Genomic DNA, 19,707 nt, shown 5'->3' with positions numbered 1-19,707 from the left:
GATGATGCCATTCCCATCACCTTCTACACCACATGGACCGCCTGAAACCACAGGGAACATTTAATACCACAGTTGGTCAGGATGGGCCCCCACTGCTCCTCAATCCTCTCCTCAGCACAGGAGCCCGACAAGGCTGTGTTTTTAGCCTTTTCCTGTACTGTCTGTATGTATAAGACTGCATAAATGTCATTGTTAGGTTTGTAGATGAGACGGTGGAAATAGGACTGCTCACTGGTGGGGATGAGTCTGGCCACAGAGAGGAGGCTCAGAGGCTGACAGATTGGTGTACTGAAACAATCTGGCTTCTAACACCACAAACACCAAAGAACTAATAACTGACTTCAGGAAAAATCAGAATGTTGACTCTGTGACATACTGGGGAACCTGTCTGGGGTGTACTCCACTTCTTGTCCCATGGCAGCTGGGATAGGTTCCCCTGCGACCCTAAATTAACTGAATGGATGGATGGATGCACGCAGGGATCAGGGATGGACACAGGGCTGGATCAGAATGCCCAGATACCATTGAACGTAATTGAGAGGATGTACAGAATACACACAGTTAAAAGAAAAAAGCCCAAGATAGACTGTAATTCCTGAAAACTATGAGGAACATAAACCTGTCTCAAAACCTTCTGGTGTCTTTCTGCTGGCACACTATTAAAAGTGTCCTCCTTTGCAGCATGCTGACATGGTAAGGTAACATCTATGAAGCGGATAAAAAAAGGGACTGCGGAACGTCATAAAAGCTGAACAAAAAGATCACCAAGACACAGTTGCCAGCACTTGGAGACGTATACACATCGTACTGCTTGCAGAAAGTACTCTGAATCCTAAGGGACGCATCTAAACTGTTTGAATATCTGTCCTCAGGCGAGCATTACAGGTCCATCAAATCACAGACGACAAGATTAAGACACTTTTTATCCCAGATACATCACAACACTGCAAATGTTTCAGTAAACTTCATCAATTTTCAATGTATCCAGCAAAATATAAAGAAATGAGGTGTGGCACAAGCTCCTTATGTTTCTCAGTTAATTCAGGGTTTTTGAGGAAACCTTAGTCAGGCTGTATATGCTGTGATGATGAAAACTGGTGATGCAGGATGAAGAGAATCTTGTTTCTCGGGTGCAGACAGAGTCATAATCAACATCCACTTAACAGAGCATATCTAGGCATCAGATTTAGTTCTTGGATATTGATTTATCTGTCAGAATCCAAGTGAGAGACGTGATTCATGTTTTCGTGGCAGATTTTGTGCTTCAACATGCTTCTTGTTGTGTGGCAAGACAAAAGTCCCCATCCAGCTGCTGCTTTCTTTTCTCAGAAGGACGTGTTCCTGAGAAATTCGCCACTTACGTCTTGTCGTCAAAACAATCTTAAATGGCCTTACTTTGTGCTTATTGCTCTTGTGTTGTCATGGTTTCACATCCATTAGTGGAATAGCTAGAGATTTGTTTGACATAAACTGAGGTAAAAGCACTCAATGTTTGTCTCCTTAAAATAGTAGTGGCATTTTCTCCGCTAAAGTGTCTGTCTGGCAGGCGAGTGGTGGCGCTCAAACAGTTTAGAGGCCTGAAAGTTCATCTCTCAACTGACAAAAACGGCATCGCTCCCTTGGGTTTCTAAGCTTTTTGTGCGGAGCTACTTCACACATCACACTTAATCCTTTTGTGGGACTTTTTCTCAAATCAAACTTTTCAGGGGCCTTGGTTATCTGACGCATTTGCTCTCATTATACAAACTTCTCAGACTGCGTCAGGTATTAAACGCTCAGCAAGTTGTTTCGTATCCTTTTATCTGTGTTTAGATCTGTTGTCCTGCCACCTCACTAGATAACCTGTCCATTGCCTACAAATGCTCAGAAATAAATTAGGGTGACTAGTACAAAGGATAGAATTCAACAATATGCATATAAAAGCAACATTGTTCAGAATTTAGTCTGCTCCAGCATTAAGCCTTCGGTGCTGTGGCTGATGTTTTGTTTTTGTCGTTTTATCATTGTGTTGTGATGACTCTAGTAAAATGGAATGGAAAAATGATGGCAGTGGTGGTGGGTTAAAACATACAATTACCTGCATTTTTCCTCTCCTGCAGCCCAGAACTGTTCAGGCCTGCGGACGTGTTCTCAGTGCTTGGAGCAACCTGAGTGCGGCTGGTGCGGAGATCCCACCAGCACAGGAAAGGGCCTGTGCATGGAAGGTTCGTTCCGGGGTCCCATGAAAAGACTGGCGAAGCAGGGCCAGCAGGGCCCGTCGCACGACATGAGCCTGGAGCCAGGCATCTGCCCCAAAGACAAAGGCTACGAGTGGGCCTTCATTCAGTGCCCCGGTGAGTGCTAAACTTCCTGTCAAGCTAACTGAAATTACAAACCATCTGTCATGTCAAGTGAGGCATTATTACCTATTGGAGGTCACTACTTAAGCTTAGGGGGAAAAAAAACAAAAACAAAAAACTCTACCATGGACTCCTGTTACAGCCTCCCTATGCAACTAATCCGTCCCTGCTGATTCCATGCAACCTTATGCCGGTGTGACGTTTCATGCTTTCATGAAGCCCCTGTCCATACTGCTATATTATGTAAGATGATAATGTAGCCACTGTAAGTTGTAAACTGAGAATGTGAGCAGCGCTCAGCAGCTCGCGGATTACTTAAAAAACCTCAAGAAATCAGATATTTGTGTGAGTTTTGGTGAGTCTAGAATGAATTAAAAGACTTGTAATATTTTGCCCAATTAGAGTTTTACGCCTCTAGGCTTGAACTCCACCATCATTGTGTCTTTTTCTCAGTTGTTCACTTTTTATAGCATGGTGCCTCCGGCCGCCGTTGCTGCCATCGTGGACCCATTAGAGTTTTGAATTGTCTGTCCATCCTTCCCAAACGCTCTCGTGAATGCCTTGAGGGACTTTCTTCAAATTTAGAACAGACCTGTATTTGGACTCAAAGATGAACTGATTCGATTTTAGTGATCCGTCGTCAAGGTTGGGGTGACCTCAAAAATTCATATGATTCACACAAATGTCAAGTAGGATTTGGGCATTATTGAACACCACATCTCAGGGACAGAAAGGGAGATTGTGGCCGTATTTTACATTTGCCATAAACTACACTGGTGACGCTAATGGATACCCACCTTGAAACTGTTCTGCTTGGCTAAAAATGCACATAAACTATTCATCTTTCCAGTTACATGCTATTTAGCAAGTCAGTTCAGTTTCACTTATATAGCATCACATCACAACAATTGGCGTCTTGGTGTGCTTTATATATTAGGGTAAAGACCCTTTAATATTAGAGAGAAAACCCCCAACAATCAGATGACCCCCCCCCCTCTAGTAAGACAGCACTTGTTTTAAACAGAAAACGCCTCCTGGCAGTCTAGGCCTGTTGCCATTAAGGTAGCATTGCTTCTTTCATGGCTGCTACTTTGTGTTCCAAGCATAATAATTTTTAGCAAATTACTTCAACAACTGCTCGATAGCGCGAGCACTTCTATTTACCGTCAGATACAGGTAGTTTAAGGAGTGGACGTTATCCATCCTAAAATATCGGGGGTCATACTGATGCATAGTTTCTTACATGCTCACTGTGTCCACACACTTTGTCTGAAAAATCAGTAACAACAAGGTTAATCTGCAAATTGTTGAATAGATTATCTTCAGGTTGATTAAAGGATTAAACTATTACAAATATTACAAATATTTTAAAAGGCAGGTCTGGATAAAATAACAAGTCAAACAACAAAAAGCTTTTGGATTTCTAGGATGCTATAACAACTCACATATGACAAAGGCAGCTTATGAATCCAAGAATATTTGCTTGGGTTGTCAAGTTAATAAATTTCCTATAATTTTTCATTTTTCTTGCTGTGACAAAGCAGCAGAATGAACTCTTCTGTCTTTTTTTGCAGCATGCCAGTGTAACGGCCACAGCACGTGCGTTAACGGCAGCGTTTGTGAGCAATGCCGTAACCTCACCACCGGTCCTAACTGCGAGACCTGCATGCCTGGTTACCATGGCGACCCGACCAATGGCGGCAAATGCCAGGGTGAGTGCCGCATCACAACAGACATTGGTTATTCTGCATGCATACGACTTAATGGCTCCACTTGTTTTTGTTGAGGCAGTCGAGTGATGTACTTTAACCCCAACAAGCGCCCCCTCCCAAGCATGTTCTCATCATCGTTATAGATTTCATTGCAATGCAGGAGATCAGCATTATGAAGTTTAAATGATACAACACAGAGTGCCTTCTCTAGGTTGTTTTAATTTGACTCAACCTGCTTTGTGTAAGTGATAATTAAGCTTTTTAGAAGGATATGGCCTGCTTTTTGAATTCTAATTGATGTAATATGTGGTGAATATGGTGTAATGCAAGTTGATAACCAACAGAGGGCACTATTGAGTGTTGATAGTGATAATTTGCCCACTCATGTTTGATTAATGACATGCAATATGTTGGTTTCCTAAACAGGCACTTTCCACCCATGGGATCCAAATACTTTAAATTTACACTGTGAACATGCACACAGCCTGACACACACACACACACACACACACACACACACACACAGCTAGGAAGGGGGAAAATTGATGCTTTAAGCTCAACTTAATACAAACTTCAACACATGCAGCTCAGTAGCCTAACTGCTTTACCAGTTTTCTGGGTGTGGTGCTCTTTCTTGATAGAAAACCTCTTTTGATTGAGTTTTTGATTAGCTCATGAGGGAGATTTATTATCCCAGTCTCCTGCCCAATGGCAAATAAATTTTTCTTAAGTGACTGCAACCCATAAATTATGCTGAATTCCTGTTTTCTAAGCCAAAACACATAATGTCTGCTAAATTTATTGTGGAGAGTCGATGTGAACGCAATACAGGAATGGGTATTAAATCAAATACACAATGATCACACTAGTATCTGATAACTGTCTTGGCTTGTGTTTCTTAATGAATGGATCACAGACTGGCTGAAGGCTGGGAGTACAGGCTCCTTGTTGAGAGGAGATTTAGCTGCACTCAATGGTTATGAGACATGAATAGCATTCCTGAGAAGTTACATGTGGGGTTTTGTGTGACTCGCCAGACATGGGAGACACAAATTTTGTGGGCGCTTTACAGTCTCAGATACCATATGTTGCTGCTCAGGCTAAAGCTGTGAGTTGGAAAGTGAAACTGCACCAGTGAATACCTGTCACTATTCTCCTCATTCTCCTGGAGCCTGAGGACAAAAAAAATCATAATTTGTGATAGGAACATGTGAATAAATTCACAGCGAGGAGAACCACATCTAATGTGGCTTTCACATAGTCAAATTAAATCCCCGTATCACCAGCTGTCAATAACAAGAAGTGTTGGAGGAAGTGTCAGTATACTCAGTTAAAAGCTTTCCAGTCTCCTAAAATATTCATGCCATGCTGGAAAGGGTGCACTACTTGGAAAGGAGGGAGGAGGATCCACTGGTCCTTCAGTAATGCACCTTTTCAGTGTTTTAATGATTACTGAACTGAAAAGAATTGGTCAGTGTTTTTTTTTCCTTCTTTTTTTTGTCCTGCAAAAGCAAACCTGAAAGGCTGTCACAGTAGAAGCACTTTAGAAGCCAATTCACTCATCTGTCACACATCTATTGCAGCACTTTCTGTATTCTTTACACACACACAGACACACATGCCTAGCGGGTATCTTAGCCTTTGTTTGGAGGTGGTGGTTCTCCTTCATGTCTTTGAAGTTCAGCCAGTCTTTTGGGAAATACATTTGTTTACCATCTTACCCAGATCAATATCAATTTCCCCCTCTGTGCAGTCTTACCTGCACAGGTTTCAAATGTATAACTGATCACATATAAGTGTACAAATCCAAACCAGCCATGTGTTTACTGTATCAAGTTTTTTTTCTTTTTTGTTCAGGTTTGATATTGATCATTTCTGTTCTTGTACCTGTCTTTTTTCCTTTTCTTTTTTGGCTTTGCTACTCTCTGTCTTCCCAACCTTCTTTTCCATCTGGTTTTGCCTGTTACAGCCTGCAAGTGTAATGGTCATGCAAGTGTGTGTCAGGTGTTAACCGGCAAGTGTTTCTGCACCACCAAGGGGATCAAAGGAGACCAGTGCCAGCTGTGAGTATATTGGTCACTTCTCGCTCTCTCACACTCACTCATACAAATTTTGTTCCTGAAATTTAACCATGGAAGATGCACTGACTGCTTCCATCATTTTCCACTATGTGTATAAATGCACTAGATAGCAGGGCTGTTTTTTGTTTTCTCCTTGTAGCTACTTTTGTGCTTTGCTCATACCGAGGCTGATGACTTGTAGCTGGTTCTGAGCTTTGGGTTGCTTTAGATTGATCCACTTTGCCTTTGTTAGCTTCTTTAAAATGTCTGTATTCATCTGGGTGAAGGTGACTGAAGTGTCTCATTAAGTTTATTGTTATGAGCGTTTTATGTTTACTTTGGACAACTTTGTGTCTTCACTCTCAGTAAGGAGCTTCCACACTAATGACATGTTAGCGTGTGACTGCGAGTGTGCAGCTGTGTGCCTGCGGTGCTGGGTGCGTGTTGTGCGTGAAATGGACCGGCCTGTTATCGGACACACGTGAGGATGATTGGCTGTTTACGGGTCAAGACTGAAAATGCTGGAAATCAGCTGATTTCGGTTTGTGGCTGGTTGAGGTTGATAACAGAATAACAAGATAAAAAAAATAATGTAAAGTATCTGATTATATATATTCGTATTAAATCCACAATAGAAAAATACCATTTAAGTGATGGAAAAAAGTTGCTGCCTGATTACTGGTGACTGTTTACCCGATGAAGATCTGGGTTGAAATCTCACCTCTTTTCAGTGCACTCAGTTTTTAGGAGCTGTTGTCCCATTACTTATGACCTGCGGCTGACCTCATTGTAGTACTTTCTCTTTTGGCTGAGTTTTATTTCAGTATCAGAAAGGTCAGATCAGAAATACCAACAATGTTCCGGCTAAACTCCACTGACTCACGGTAATGTGTTCAGAGCGATTCTCTGAACAACATAAGCGTGTCAGTAATCACTTGGAATAGAGCCTTGAAGATGTGCTTGAGGCTGTTTTAAGGAAAACAAGTGAGGTACCCGGCTGTAGGAAAGCACTATGTGCTTTCTTCATGCTTTAAAAAAATTGTAATTTGTCTTTACAGACACACAAATTGAACTGCTGATTGAGTTAAACCAATCCTAGCAAAACAACATTGTTGTAAAGTAGAGTAACGGGTAGCTGGTTACCCAAAAGAGGTCTTTCTTGACAAACAAATAATTAGTATGTTAAAAATATTCAATTTCTGTGGTGAAGTGGATCAGTGTGTTTGTGTAATTGTTTAATTTGGCCCCCGTATTGCCGTCATGGATAATTCCAAAAGGCATTAAAACAATTACTTTGGTTGATTTTAAGTCATTATATAGCCTGACTTTCACCAGCCATTTTTAAAATAAATTTAATGGGATTTTTTTATTACATGATTTATCTCCTGCAGTGACTCATGATTTTCATAATATAGTTATGAGGATTGATTTCTGACCAATAAGAACGGCTCAATTTCTCCTCATGTCGAGGCTTAGATGCTGATGCTAATGGCCCTGTGGTGTAAAAACAGGCAGTTGGCACTATTTGCCAGGAACTCCACCTCCAGGGTGATTTCTGCTGACACAGTCGAATCCACTCGCGTAGGAGGACCATCTCTTAGCTGTCTGCTTTCCCAGTTGTAAGCATAATGGAGACTGATATTTCTGATAACCCTAATGCAATAAGCCTTATGGATGGGTCAGCGGCAAACATATGTGTGCTTACGTACACACTCACCCACAATCTAATGATTTTTTTTCTCTCTCCAAAGTCACCCAACACTCCTTTGTGTTTTGATCAAAATGAGATAATCCCCCTCCTGCTTTTCTGCTTTTATAATTCTCTTTGAAAACACAAGGAAAATAATGCATGATCACAATATACATGAAAAATAAAAACATTGACTAGAAGAATTCATAAAGGTTATGGGAATAAGAGGGAAAGACTGCAGAGAAATCAAAGAAGAAAGAAAGAAAGAAGGGCTACAGGAGAGCGAGACCTTTCCAAACCCTCAGTGCTTTCAGTCAACATTGAGAGCAAATAACTAACACTTTGCACAATTGGAAAAAAATGTCACATTGATTTTTGCTACTAGATTTACTGTTGTGCAGTGCAGTACAGTGTAGTGTTATACTCAGATAGCAGGTGGATAACAGTTAATAAAAGAAACGTATTTTCTCATTTACTGCAGAATCAGACTCGAGTATCAGAACAGGCCAGGCAAAGCTTTGAAGCCAGCTTCGAGAAGATCCTTGTAACTGTTGCTGATTATCACCTTGAAATTTCAACAGTACTAAAAAACTCCCAAAACAACACTTCTAAAGTGAGGGCACTCTGTTATTTTGTAGGTTACTTTGCCGTTATGCTCATGATGGCTACATTCAGACATACTCATGGCCGTGTCTGTGTCATTGACAGGCTCTGTTTTGAATGAATCTGCTGGGCTCACAGATCATAAACTGGGGGGCAAAGAATGGGCTGCCATGATTACAAAGGATCTGTCACTTTTAGTTTTTAGTCTTAGATCAGCAGAGGTGTAACATGAGAATTTTGTATAACCAGATAAGCTTTTCAGCAGCATTCTGCACAAGCTGTAGATGATGCATGGAGGGATTGTTTGAGGCAGGTGAAGAGGTGAATTGCAATAGTTTAAAAAAATAAAATAAAACAAAAATCTAAATCTCTGACTTAGATATAACAGGAGGAAATGTACTCTTTCTTAACTGATGAAAACAAGAGCTAAAGAGATGCTTACAAACATGCAGAACCACTGACAACTCCCCACGCAAAACAACTCCCAGGTTTTTTTTAATAGATTGGTTAACATAACAGAAGAGTGAACCCAGATTTTAAATAACAGGGTAGCAGGGGCGACAATTAAAACTTTAGAAAAACACTGAGGTTTAAAAGTGATATAAAGCTGAATATCATCAACATGCCAGGGTTTTAAAAAATTGTTGGTAAATGATCTTAAATGCCGATATAAAGGAAGTAAATACAGTGGGGTGCAAAAGTTTGGGCAACCTTGTTAATAGTCATTATTTCCCTGTATAAATCGTTGGTTGTTACAATAAAAAATGTCAGTTAAATGAAATGAGATGAGATAGCCTTTATTTGTCAGTTGCAGGTCTTTTGCCCACAACCGAGATGACAGACCTTGCCGACCGTACATACAATACAAACATCACATTGGGGAGACAGGTCAGGCCAGGTAGTGAGGAAAAAAACATTGAAATGTGCAACACAAAAGGATAATACAGGAATGCACAGGTATCAACACACCATAGCACAATAAACACAGACAGCAACATGGGAAAGTGTTCCAGTGTGTACATCTGATCTGCGCCTCCAGCTGACCCGATGTCCACATCGGAGGGGAGGTAAGCGTTGGAGGTGGCGTTGGATAGGGAGGGTGATGCGTCAGTGAGTGCTTATCAGTATCAGTATATGTATGTGTGTGCGTGTCCATAGTTCAGCTGAGACAGTGTCCTTCGCCCTGCCAGGCTAAGTAAACAGTCTTCCAGCTAACCCAGGTGGCCTTGCATGGAATGGGAAGGAACAGACTCAACACAGTCGTTATCAGGGAGTTTTTGTTCGGCTCCAGCCTTGAGCCCACAGCAGGCGCCGAAGGGGTAGCCGGATTATGATGGTGATTTTTCTTTTGCAAACAACTCATGAGAATTTCAAGCTGTTTTTAACACTCCGACACAGGTCTCTCAATCTCCCGTTGGATAGCCGCGAGTTTCTCCGTGATGTTCTTAGCCGTCGATTCTGTGGTCTTGTCACTCTTTTGCTCACATAGCAGATTCTGAGACCTCACGACCGCAGCCAACTGATCCGAGATGTAATCCAGCTTCCGCCCAGAGATGTTGTTCTGAGTTGATTCTTTCCTGATCTAATCCAACATACATACGCTCAAAGGTTTTATTCTGAGCATTCATTGCAATCGTAAGCGCCTCCAAGCTCTTAACCATGCTGCCTTCAGTGAGCCCTTTCTGAGAAGTCGCACCTATCGTTCCAATCCCAGCGGGCAGCCTTGTGGGGGTTTGAACAGCCGGTTCCGCTCTCTTAATTCTCCAATAAACCAGGGCCAAGCCAGCTCCGATCAGCAAGAACCCTGTTATCATGGTTCCGAATAGGTAGATATCTTCAGCGTCCTCGATCGACAGTCCCACGCAGGCACACGATCCTCTGCCACCCGTCCATCGTGTATCCGGCAGGGAAAGTCCCTCCAGGGCACTCGGGTTCTCCCGAGCCCAGACTTCTCATCAAAGGGTGTCAATAGCATTCAGAGACCAGTTGATCAAATCCATAATTCTCTTTTAGGTTATTGACACAGACTGTGAGAGAGTGTTCCAGGGAAAGTAATACAAAAAAGACATGAGACTAGACAAGGACATAAGAACTAGCAGGGAAGATAAGGGAGAGGAGAAAAAGTGCGTCCGCCTCCTCCGAGAGCCAAAGAAAGAATATATCATATAGGAGACACACACACAGTGATATTTGAGAAGTGAAATGAAGTTTATTGGATTTACAGAAAGTGTGCAATAATTGTTTAAACAAAATCAGGCAGGTGCATAAATTTGGGCACTGTTGTCATTTTATTGATTCCAAAACCTTTAGAACTAATTATTGGAACTCAAATTGGCTTGGTAAGCTCAGTGACCCCTGACCTACATACACAGGTGAATCCAATAATGAGATAATTTAAGGGGGTCAATTGTAAGTTTCCCTCCTCTTTTAATTTTCTCTGAAGAATAGCAACATGGGGGTCTCAAAACAACTCTCAAATGACCTGAAGACAAAGATTGTTCACAGTCATGGTTTAGGGGAAGGATACAGAAAGTTGTCTCAGAGATTTAAGCTGTCTGTTTCCACAGTTAGGGACATATTGAGAAAATTGAAGACCACAGGCTCAGTTCAAGTTAAGGCTCGAAGTGGCAGACCAAGAAAAATCTCAGATAGACAGAAGCAACGAATGGTGAGAACAGTCAGAGTCAACCCACAGACCAGCACCAAAGACCTACAACATCATCTTGCAGCAGATGGAGTCACTGTGCATTGTTCAAGCATTCGGTGCACTTTGCACAAGGAGATGCTGTACGTGAGAGTGATGCAGAGGAAGCCTTTTCTCTGCCCACAGCACAAACAGAGTCGCTTGAGGTTTCCTAAAGCACATTTGGACAAGCCAGCTTCATTCTGGAATAAGGTGCTGTGGACTGATGAAACTAAAATTGAGTTATTTGAGCATAACAAGGGGCGTTATACATGGAGGAAAAGGAACACAGCATTCCAAGAAAAACACCTGTCTCCCATATAATATATTTGACTGACATTTTTTATTGTAACAACCAACGATTTATACAGAAAAATAATGACTATTAACAAGGTTGCCCAAATATTTGCATCCCACTGTACAATGAATGAAAATGGGGCCAAGAACAGAACCCTGTGGAACACCATGTGAGAGTGGCAGAGTGATGATTTGTAAGTTGATGTGGCAATGGAGACGCTTCTATAAGCATTAAAGTGAACTGTTCAAATGCTGGACCAGACTTGCTCACCTGCTGTTTCAACCTCTTGATCAATACTTGTTGGTCAGTATTGTCAAAGGCTGGGCTTAAATCCAACATCACTTCGAATGAACTCTCCTGAATCCCTGAACATCAACAAATCACTTGAGAACAGCAGGCTCTGCCAAGGGACCTCTATGGGAACCAGACTGAAACTTTTAGAGAAAGTTCAATTCTTCCATAGAACTGAAGTGCAGTTACCTTTTATTTTTAACACTTTTGCAATAAAAGGGAGTTTTGAAATGGGCCTAAGTTGTTCTCTGAGGGTTGTATGTCTTTTGGAGCCAACTTTAAGTGGTCACTAAGCAGTTTTTGGTACTTAATGGGTTGGCTTTGTGCTTTGTTTATCTAACCAAAAGACTGCCACTCGCTTATGCAAAGTTAAAAACATAATATGCCTTAATATAATGCAACTTAACTCATTCACTGCCATTGACGTCTATAGACGTCAATTACGTTTTTCAATGGGAGGGGCCAGAATACAACCTCAGGCAGCTTGTCAGTGAATTTTATTTTTTCATATATTTGTAAATAAATTGTTTTGATAAAACATAACCTTTCTCAGTGTTATTTCTGTTTTATAGAAGTGAAAAACTTTTATATGTTAGAGGTGTCACAAAGCAAGAAATATTAGTGTCAAAGGCACTTTTCTGCTTGAAATGTATTTTTCACAAAAAGCTCGTTTTCTCCCTTTTTTTTGGTCAAAACAGGCATTTTTGGTGGAACCCACCTCTCTTCTACAGCTGATTACTAAAGAATGGAAAATGGTAGAAACAAGCTTTTTTTTTTTTTGGATGAAAGAAGAGAGTCTGTTCTTCATTTTGGTAGGTTCAGCGTTTATATGATCATAACACACAGTTTTCTGCGGCTCTTCAAAAATGAGTAAAAATGCTCAAAAACCCTGGCAGTGGGGAGTTACCTGATTTGAAAATGGCTGGCAGTGAATGAGTTAATATATAATGCATAGTACATATAACCTACCAGATCATATCAAGGATGATTGCTGCAGAGATCTTTATGGAGCCCTGACATTTCCAATACATAATGCATGTTTGCATCTCTAATGTCAAAATCAAACCAGGTTTCATATACAGCTACGTTGGTGTAATGACACAAGTGTAATCTAATTACTTTTTTTTATATCTTGTAACTTTCAAGCTCTCATTACATATAATCATTGTGTCCCCAAACACTGTCAGCCGCTCGCTTGCACCATCCCTCCCTGTAAGCCTAAATAAAGACCTCTTCGCAAGGGTACTCTGCCTTTTGAGCATTGTGCACAGAAGTACACACATGCAGATTTTCACTCGTGCATGCTCTGCATCTACTGATGCCATTAGGACCTCCAAATAATAGCTGCACTAATGAAGTGAAGGGTGCATCGGTGCAGAATAGAAGTGCTTTTGAAAGCGATTGAAGAGGTCTGAGCTGCATCATAGCGATGAGTCAAATAAAACTGGCGAGGGAAATATTTATCATATTGCTCATTTGGATGCATCCAGTGTTCAGGATCCTTCACATGCTCGGGGGTAACGTGCTGTACCTCTCAAGAGTGTGTGAACATATGCATGCCTGTGCTAGCCTGCACAGATGTGAATTAAACTGTAAGGGTTTTAAGCACATTTCTTCTCTGTTGTTGTGTCTGTCTTTGCATTTTTGTCTGTTTTAATCACTGAGCTGGCACAGGGACAGGCAAAGGTTCAAGCTGAGTGTAGATTAAATTAAGATACAGTTCAAGGGGACTGCCTGAAGTTCAGATGTGTGCACGGATGCATGCAGGTCTAGATTAAATTAAGATACAGTGTTGGGAAGCTGCATTATACTGATGAGCACATGGGTACTTGTGTGTTTTGCCATCTGCAAATGCCAAGCAGTTGAAATGCCCTGCCAATTACGTTCTGTTAGGCTCAAAAGCCTGTGGCAGCATTTGTCCTCTGTCCTTTGTACCGTGGTAAAAGACCACTCTGCCCTGTCCTTGCCTGTATAACATTATAACAGCAAGAGGGGGCAGAGCTGACCCCTCCTGAGCTGTGTGAACCTGCCTCCTTTAGGTCACTGAAGACACCGATCCTTGTTATTTAGGTTTTGCTGGGTAGATGCAGTGTTAAAAATCCATCTTCTGCACATGTGCATTGGCGTGAGTTATTGTTTTCATTACATGACGTTTTCAGTTTGAATGAGTTTACCAAATGATTAAAAATTTTATCACCTCTTTATAATTTATAGAGTTTAGAGGATTATTCCTTATTTTCTAAACAACAAAAATCTAATACTATAGAGTGATTTTAGTGTTGTAAAATGTGAACACTAGAATTTGAAGATCCGACTGTAATGCTGCATAAAAGCTGAGAAAGGATGCATGGAGGTTGATTGCTGCTCAAAATGAGTTAAAACACATTTGCAGCAGTAATCAGCAGGTATAATAAGAGCTATAGTACCAGTAATTGAAGCCACAGTGACGATCCTCTTAAAATGTTGCCTTGTACATTGTCGTTCTGCGAAATAAATGGGCAGATGCCTCAGATTTGGCACAGTGGTTACTGTATATGTAGAATCACTCTTAATCATGACTTCGTGACATTGCAAAAATGCAAAACCTTGCTTGCTCTACATTATGAAGAGTGGGAGCACATTCTTTGGTCTGATGAGACCAAAACAGAGAGAGGGGAAAGAAAAAAAAAGTTAATATCGGATGAACTACAAGACGTTTTGCTCGAACCTGGCCAGAGCTGCCACTGTGAACACATAGTCCTGACACTGAAGAGGTGGGAGTGCGATGATATGGTGCTGCGTGAGTGCAAAGGGTGTTAGAGAGATGACATTTATAGAGGGCATCACGGACATGGTCGACGAGATGACTCCCGTTTGAAAGCTTGAAAGTAGTGCAACTGTTGTAATTTTGAATCATTTGAATTTGAAGTTGCTGCACAGGGGTGTAGTCACTTCTGCTGTGCACTGTACTCCTGAGTGTCTGAGAGGAGTCAGCAGCTACAGTAATATGTGACATATAAAGCTGTTGTCAAATCAAAGCTGTTGTGTAATAGCTTTGCTTTTTTTTTTTTTTTTTTTTTTTTTAAAGCATTTTTGACATTTTTTTCTCCCTGGTGATATTTAATGTGCCGAATGACGTCTGGTGACCTTCAACCCCCGTATGACTGGGTTTTTATTTTTGTTGGTTTTTGCACAGTACGTTAGGTGGTGATAGCGTCTGTCTTGCAAATCTGAAATGCTGCAAACCAAGCCAGTCCCAAATTATTTTTAGAGTCAGAGTCATCCTCATTCAGTGTAACATCACTGATGGCCTCCTCCTCCTCCTCAGCAGCGTTCGTGCCTCTCGGTTGGCTCGCTCCACTCTGTTCCCTCCTTTATTTGCCGTCCCCTCTGACTCCTCGACACCGCCTCGGATATTCACATTCTCACAAGTTTAATTGGTTGTCTGCAAGATGAACCAACTGTGAAGCCTAATCAGTGTGATAATAGGTTTCTTATCTTTAAAGTAACACAACAATTTTCACCTTATTTGTGCGCTTCAATTGCATATGTGGCATTCATCAACCTGCTCATTGTGGTCAGTCGCTAAAGAGTGATGACAGTGAAGTTCGGAGTGAACTGCGGACAGTTAAATGCATGTACGTGCGTTGAGAGGCGGAGCAGTGCAGTCCAGTGAACATTGCCATATGTTCCTCCTCATTATGGGGGCTTTAGAAAGCAATGGGGCTGATAAAAGAGAGCAGTTGATGGCGTTCTGTGGATGTTAACAAATTATTTTGCTTGGAAGCACTTCATTTAAAAGTCAGACTGTTTTCTGGCTGATACCACAACATCCTTGTTGTGAAAAAAAAAACCCAAAACTGTAGTGGGTTTTAGCAAACTACACAATCTTACAGGAAAACCTGGATGTTTAAAAAGTGTTGACTTTAAAGGAAAAGCTTGAGACTTGAATTTAACCTCTCTTAGGCTTATTGTAAGTTTGACATCCCTGCCTTAGAGGGAGAAAAAAGCATGGCTGCAAACCCCTTTGACATCATGAGCCACGTACAGTACCAAAGAAACTAGTTTTACTATGCATTAACTATCCACTGTAAACAACTGACATTTATGTTGTAAATAGTGAAAAAACAAACAAATAATAAAAAACAGGCACTTTTAAAGGGATTTTTAAATCGTGTAATTATTTTGTAGGATGAATAGGAAGTTGGAGATCTTTATCAGCAGGAAAAATTAGGGCTGGATTGCGGGCTTTGCTGTGGCGATTATGACACCCCTGCCCTAAAGTATCAGAGAAACAAGGAGTTGCACTTAACAGCGTCCAAGCAAAAGCCTCCTGTTTTCTGTAAAAACACTTTTGAGTTATAGACAGAATTAAACGTCATGGGACAACCATTTAGTTATTTAGCCTGTGACTGTTGTTACTGTGTTCAACCCCAGCTCTGATTATCACATCTGAATTTTAACTTGGGTCAATAAACCTGGTCCATTTTGAACTTTAAATTTCCTCCTTACTACGTGCAAAACTCGGTCTTATCTGACTTTATTCCACGAGGAGGATTCCCCTTGATCACCGGTTATTCTCAGTTAAAGATTATATTTCTCCAAAATTCAAATAAGAGCTGTTTTTGCTCCAAGGATTTTAAGGGCTTAAACCTGATCACAGACCTCTGTGATCAAGCGGAATGTGAAGTTTTGTGCATGTGTGACTTTGATAAACAACATTTTTTTGGGGGGGGGGGGAAGAGAGAAAAAAATCTAATTAACTTTTACAAACTATCAGATTATTTCCTCTTTGTCAAAAGTAAGAGACTTGATGAGGCGCCAACAGCAGGAGCTAATGCGCTGGCACTTGGCAGACACTGCTTCTGATAAGAGGCATTCTTGCTCTCAATCTGTTCGCACTCTTCTTCATCTTGTTCTCTCCTCTCTGTTTTCTTCACTGCAGATGTGACTCAGAAAACCGTTACCTTGGCAATCCACTCAGAGGAACCTGTTACTGTGAGTAATTCTCCGCTGGACAGCTACTTGCTGGAGAGACAGCTCATATGCACTCGCTCTCACAAACACACACCTTTATTATTCTTGGCGATTCTCTCTCTCTGCCTCTCTCTCTTTCTGTCTCCCCTCTCTTTCTCTCTCTCTCTCCCCCCTCTCCTTCCACTTCCACTCTTCCGCCCAGGGCAGATGGAGCATTTTAGCACTTTGGCACCAGGGGCGCTTGTTCGGTGACAGAATGACTTGTCGTGAAAATGTCAAGTGCATCAGAGGGAGTGAGTGATTGAGCTAATCAAGGAGACGGAGGAGTAAAAAATTCTCCACTTGTCTACTCACTCAATCACGCACCTACTCATTTATTCATTTAGAAAGTTGACTAAATGATAGATTTTCCTTTCACTTAACAAGTCAAACTATCAGTGTGCGTATATGGAAAAGGAACTCGAATGACACGAAGCTGACACCCAGCGCCGAGTGGTAGCACATCTGTGCCCCCCTTCCTGTGTATACTGTACACGCTGGTTTGTTTGTGCTTTGTGTGTTTATTTGCATGATGTGGTGTCCTTCACGGTGCTGCGGTACTTAGCGATTTGTTATCTGCCTTTCAGCACTCCGCTACTGACAACAGAGCCTTTGCCAAGGTTTTGTCCCTTTTTGAAATGCCACAGCCTGACAACAGGCTCAATGGGGGGAAGACAGGAAACTAAAAGCCTGAAGCTTGTTTTAACCTCTGGACACCACTGGGACTTGTTCTTGAGCTTAGCTGTGCACTATTGTAAACATGGCAGTGCTCACTATCCAAAAGGCCACTGAGCATAGATTAGCACTTTGAACTCATGCGACATTATCCAGCTCCTTTGCAGTGTGTGTTAGTTTGTAGTTTGTAATTGAAAAATGCAGACCTAAATGTATCTCCCAAAGCCTTTTGTGGCTTTAATGCCATTTTACTATTAATATGCAGTTTTTTGTTGTTTGTTTTTAATCATGAGTCAGATCTTCAGGAGGCTTATTTAAGCCTATAAAGAAATACTTTTTATTCTGTGGCTTTACAGGACATCTCAGACTCTGGCCGGTAAATTATGTAATTTATATGCCAAAAAATAGCTCCTGCAAATTCGATCATCCACTGTCTTAGTACTCATGCCCCTGCAGTCCCCCAGGGAAAAAGTAAACAGCTGTGGTACGAATGTGAAAGGACACATTTAATAATAAAATATTTGATGCATGTATCTCCTTTAAAAAAAAAAAAAAAAAAAAAGATAATTTAGCATTACCAGTGAAATCATCTGTGGCAGTTCATTAATAATAAAAACTTCATTAATCTCTGGTGAAGATTATTTACTCTCAGGGTCAGGTTAATCTGTTAGTTCCATGCTTGATTGCAGCAATCAGATTTTAGCCTCTAGCCTGTGGTGGTAAAGCTACATCTGCCAGCTAAGTTCTTGATGAAGCTGTCATCTACGTATGATGTACGGGACATGGGACAACATCTGAGTAATTTCTTTCCTGTCTGGTTTTCTAAACAGACAATCTTCTGATTGACTACCAGTTCACCTTCAGTCTCATCCAGGAAGATGATAATCACTACACTGCCATAAACTTCATGGCCTCGCCTGAGCAGGTAACTTCTTCAAGAAGAGTTTTCAGTGAGTCATCGGGAACGATGTTAGAGTTAACATGAACGCAGCGCTCTGAGGCACTCACATTTAATTATTCTGGTTACTGGTCAGTTGTTTTTGATAATTAGAAACATTGAGCCTGACATTGCTGTAAAAACGTTTGTAATGTAAATTGTAAATTGTGCAGTATTTAGATGATTTCATTAATGGATTTATGTTTTTCATCTAAAGCAAACCAAGAATTTGGAAATGTCCATAAATGCGTCCAATAACTTCAACCTGAACATCACGTGGTCGGTTGGATCAACAGGTACTCTTTTTTTTTTTTCTTCTTCTTCTTCTTTTTGTACTTGAAATGTTTCTGGTGAGTTATTAGTCCCAGTCATTTTAGTATCCATCCTTTTTTTTTATCCATTATATCTGATATTCAGGGTTGGAGGTGGCTGAAACCTATCCCCTCTGGCAAAGAGCAAAAGATGGGGTACACCCTGGACTGGTTGCCACTATAATGCATGGCTAACACAGCAAGACAGAGAACCATTCACACTTTTTGGCCAATTTAGAATCACAAATTAACCCAACATGCATGTTTTTGGAGTGCAAGAGTACCCAGAGAGAAGCCATGTAGGCACAAGGAGAACAGACATAAGCAAGATTAGTAGTAGTGAGTTTGTCTCTCCTGTTCCAACTTCTTTGTCACAAATAGTATTAGGTATTCTCAGCAAAAGTTATATGTTTCGTGAAGTCGCGAACCAAGAAAAAAAAGTATCTTTCAGGGTTTTTTCTGGGTTTTTTTGTGATTTGCGTGACAGAGGACATAAATGAATAGGCTGGGTCTCAGGAGGCTATTTGGATGTTATAAAAATGTCCAACAAAACATCTATAAAACTTTCTCAGCATTCAAAGGTCACCAAAGCCAATATTCAAACTGACAACAATTTGTTGCTTATTTTTATCCACATGGACTCAGGCTGATTAGATGTCCTCTATTTATTCTGAAGTCTGTGACATAAAAGGTTCCTATTGTTCCCACATTCACAGCATTAAATGAAATAATGACTAAGATGCTTTCAAATTGAACCTGATTACAAAACAAAGCCTTTGTTTAATCAGTTTCATTCAATTTGAAAAAGAAAGTATCTAATAACAAATGTGATTAATACCATACAATCAGTGCTTTAATAATAATAATAATAATAATAATAAAAAAAATAAATGTATATACAGTATAATGTCTGTGTGTGTAACATTATGATATAAATATTAAAGTAATGAATTAGTCAGTCAATATAAGAGATATAACAGGAACAACAACGCGCCTTCTCTCGTTAGTGTGTACCGTGTCACTGTTGAGTGGATATTATAGGTTCCCTGAGGAAAGACACCCAAGGACACTGCAGTCGTTCAGTGCCACTGTTTATCTCTGGCCTCCCCTCGT

At 40.8% G+C, this 19,707-nt stretch overlaps 1 protein-coding gene across 1 annotated transcript in view; it reads left to right on the top strand.

Moving 5' to 3' along the window:
• atrnl1b (attractin-like 1b) overlaps positions 1–19,707 on the top strand; it is a 69,808-nt gene that overhangs the window by 20,556 nt on the left and 29,545 nt on the right. The window contains exons 18-23 of the mRNA XM_004567506.3: positions 2,100–2,333; positions 3,914–4,051; positions 6,021–6,114; positions 16,601–16,653; positions 18,177–18,271; positions 18,501–18,579. Coding sequence (XP_004567563.2) covers positions 2,100–2,333; positions 3,914–4,051; positions 6,021–6,114; positions 16,601–16,653; positions 18,177–18,271; positions 18,501–18,579 — 693 coding nt within the window. The remainder of the gene's footprint in view (positions 1–2,099; positions 2,334–3,913; positions 4,052–6,020; positions 6,115–16,600; positions 16,654–18,176; positions 18,272–18,500; positions 18,580–19,707) is intronic.

This window comes from Maylandia zebra, linkage group LG8 (assembly GCF_041146795.1).
Source record: "Maylandia zebra isolate NMK-2024a linkage group LG8, Mzebra_GT3a, whole genome shotgun sequence".
Classification (NCBI taxonomy): domain Eukaryota; kingdom Metazoa; phylum Chordata; class Actinopteri; order Cichliformes; family Cichlidae; genus Maylandia; species Maylandia zebra.
Note: the sequence above shows the minus strand (reverse complement) of the source record. Positions and strands in the feature narration are given on the sequence as shown.